The 2,678-nt window shown below is 48.1% G+C and overlaps 1 protein-coding gene across 1 annotated transcript; it reads right to left on the reverse strand.

Annotated features, from left to right (window-relative positions):
* Positions 1-611: 611 nt before the first annotated feature.
* On the reverse strand, positions 612-1,740 carry LOC147254087 (uncharacterized). The gene has a single exon (XM_086215074.1). The coding sequence runs from the start codon at positions 1,657-1,659 to the stop codon at positions 658-660; it is 1,002 nt and encodes a 333-aa protein (XP_086071200.1). The 5' UTR covers positions 1,660-1,740; the 3' UTR covers positions 612-657.
* Positions 1,741-2,678: the final 938 nt, after the last annotated feature.

Below are 2,678 nucleotides of genomic sequence, written 5' to 3' on the forward strand. Positions count from 1 at the left end.
AGGCCCACACCAAAAACATCAAAATTCATACTTTCATGGATAAGGAAGCCTAACAAGGTAACCAAGAGATGAGAAACAAATTGGATGATGGCAAATGGTTTTTAGTTCATTTTACAGCTGATTTAAGACGTGGGTCAAAACCGACCCATTCAGATAAGAGATGGCAACAGAAATCTAACACAAGAGGAAGTTTAATGAGGCGGTGAAGAGCTGGTAGTCATTTGAACCAACAGGCTTAAAACTACCCTGCAACAACTTGTCAAAAAGGAAATGATATGAAGGAAGCAGCCTTTCAAGGATATACTTCATCATTTAATTAAGTCAGGGGAGTCTTGGAGAAGTTTGACATGGAATCTGGACCCAAAATGCCAAATCTGAACCATGTCATTCTCTCCGGTCAGATCTGTATGCTTCCACTGAGGAAAACTCAAAGTACCTCCTCCCTGATGGAATCGGGCCACTTTCAGCCACATACCACAGCAGTTCTCCCAAGGGCAAAATGTGAGTACAAATTAAACATCAAGCAAAAGATACTTCATTTGATGGCCTCATATTGTTAAAAAAATTAAAAAAAAACAGAAGGGAAGGTGAGAGAAGAGAAGAGAACTCTATTGAACATTTTCATGTGTTTTATTTCAACGTTTCACAGTTCACACATCATTTAATCACACAGTTCTTCAGGGTCTGGGCTTTGCAGAACCCTTTGCCGGTGACCTCTAATGCGGCCCCCTCGTAGGAGGCCACACACCCATCATCTGTGCGGAGACGAGGCTGAACCTGCCGCCACACCTTCTCCTTAGGGTTCAGCTCCAGATCTGGTTCTCCCTCAAAGCCTTGGACAATGATCCTGTCTCCTGGCACTGCTCCAGCTGGAGGGTCCAGGCTCTCCATTGCGCCCTGGGTGCTGGCGCTCAAAATCATGGCCTGTGAGACCAGGCCTTTCACCATGTAGGGCTTGGGATTACATAGCAGAACCACCAGGCGGTTCTGCATCTGCTCCAGTGAGACGTTCTTTGGCATCCCAGTGACGATCGTTTTGGGAGAACGTTCTCCCACATCTGCCTGGAACACAAACAGCTTGTTCACGGCCGGATGTGTCTCTATGGAGACAAGACAGCCCACTCGCAGATCCAGTCTAGAGATGTCAACCTTGATGCCCTGTGTGGGAGGGGGGTCCTGAACATCAGGAGCTGGATGAGAGGGCTGAGGAGGGTTGGGCTCTGGCAGGGGGACGTCTGCTGCCTTCTCCTCCTGATCCACCTCCGTGGGAGGGGGGTCCTGGTCATCAGGAGCTGGATGAGAGGGCTGAGGAGGGTTGGGCTCTGGCAGGGGGACGTCTGCTGCCTTCTCCTCCTGATCCACCTCCATGGGAGGGGGGTCCTGGTCATCAGGAGCTGGATGAGAGGGCTGAGGAGGGTTGGGCTCTGGCAGTGGGACATCGACCACTGCAACCCTCTCATTCTCCAGGAGCTGTATTTTGAGTTGCTCTATTTCCCTTATCAACCTGGCGTTCTCCTCCATAAGCCAGATCTCTCGTTCTCTGGCCCTGGCGAGGGGCCCTTCCTTCAGCTGCTGGACTTTGTCTGTAATGTAGTCGATGATCCCCTCGGCCTCGTCGGCCTGCTGCAGCAGCCTCATCAGAATCTTGTGTTGCTCCATTTGGATTCAAGAACTTTTGAGATCATTAGCTTGTTGCAGAAAGTAGTTGGAGAGTTTGTTCAACAAGATGTCACACAACAGTCACCTGGTGTCTTAGATATAGACCATTCATAGCAGACGCCTCTGCGATGTCATCATTATGCGATGTGTCTTCATGACGTGTCAGATCAAAGAAGAATTCCATCTACCATCTTCTCCAGCAACAAGCAGCATTCCGAGCATCAGGAAGTTCCGCCTCCTGACAGGAAACTGACCTGTGATGTTTCCACGCCCGTTGCCGTGGTGACAGACAGAGGCGTCAAAGAGGCTGTGAGAGGTCAGAGCAGGGACAAGGAGGAGCTGAGCGAAGCTGACAGACTCTTCGTTCATTTAAGAGACAACATGGAGGCGATCCGAGAGTTGGTGAGTCATCAGATCCCCGTCCCAGAGCAGTGTGTGATCGCAGGTAGCAGTAGGACATACTAGCCAAAAACCAGCCACATACTTCATCACTCACACATCATTCAAACACACATTTGTCAACGCAAAGCGTATCTCATTTCGTACCTGCAGGAAAGAGAGGAAAAAGCAGCTCATGTTGTTTACTACCTGTATGTCAGAATCAGTGCTTGTAAGTGTGCGTTTGCATGCAAGCAGACTCCTGCCAAACGGTTCATTGAACACTGTCGTCTCCTGCAGTGAGCAGAACGTGCAATAATCTTACGCCGCAACTGTAACACAACCTTCAAATGAATTAAAATGACAATAAAGGTAAATAAAATATAAGATAAAAGGTACACAATAACACAGCTAGGAGGAGAAGGGCAGTTCTTAAGGTGACAGTGATCACATCACGAATCAGCATAAATTACATCGATACACTGAACAGTGTGTGAATGACCAGCAACCGACAACATCAGATGTGAAACATTGCTGAGTCGGTCACCATCCTTACTGGGCTCGTATTACTTGCTCACTTATTTGGAGAAAATTAATTGCATTTCATGTTTAATGCTTACTGGTTGACATCCTAACTCGAG

This window comes from Aulostomus chinensis, chromosome 10 (assembly GCF_037954235.1).
Source record: "Aulostomus chinensis isolate RoL2024-O1b breed Wild chromosome 10, RoL_Achi_v1.0, whole genome shotgun sequence".
In the NCBI taxonomy this organism is placed as follows: Eukaryota; Metazoa; Chordata; class Actinopteri; order Syngnathiformes; family Aulostomidae; genus Aulostomus; species Aulostomus chinensis.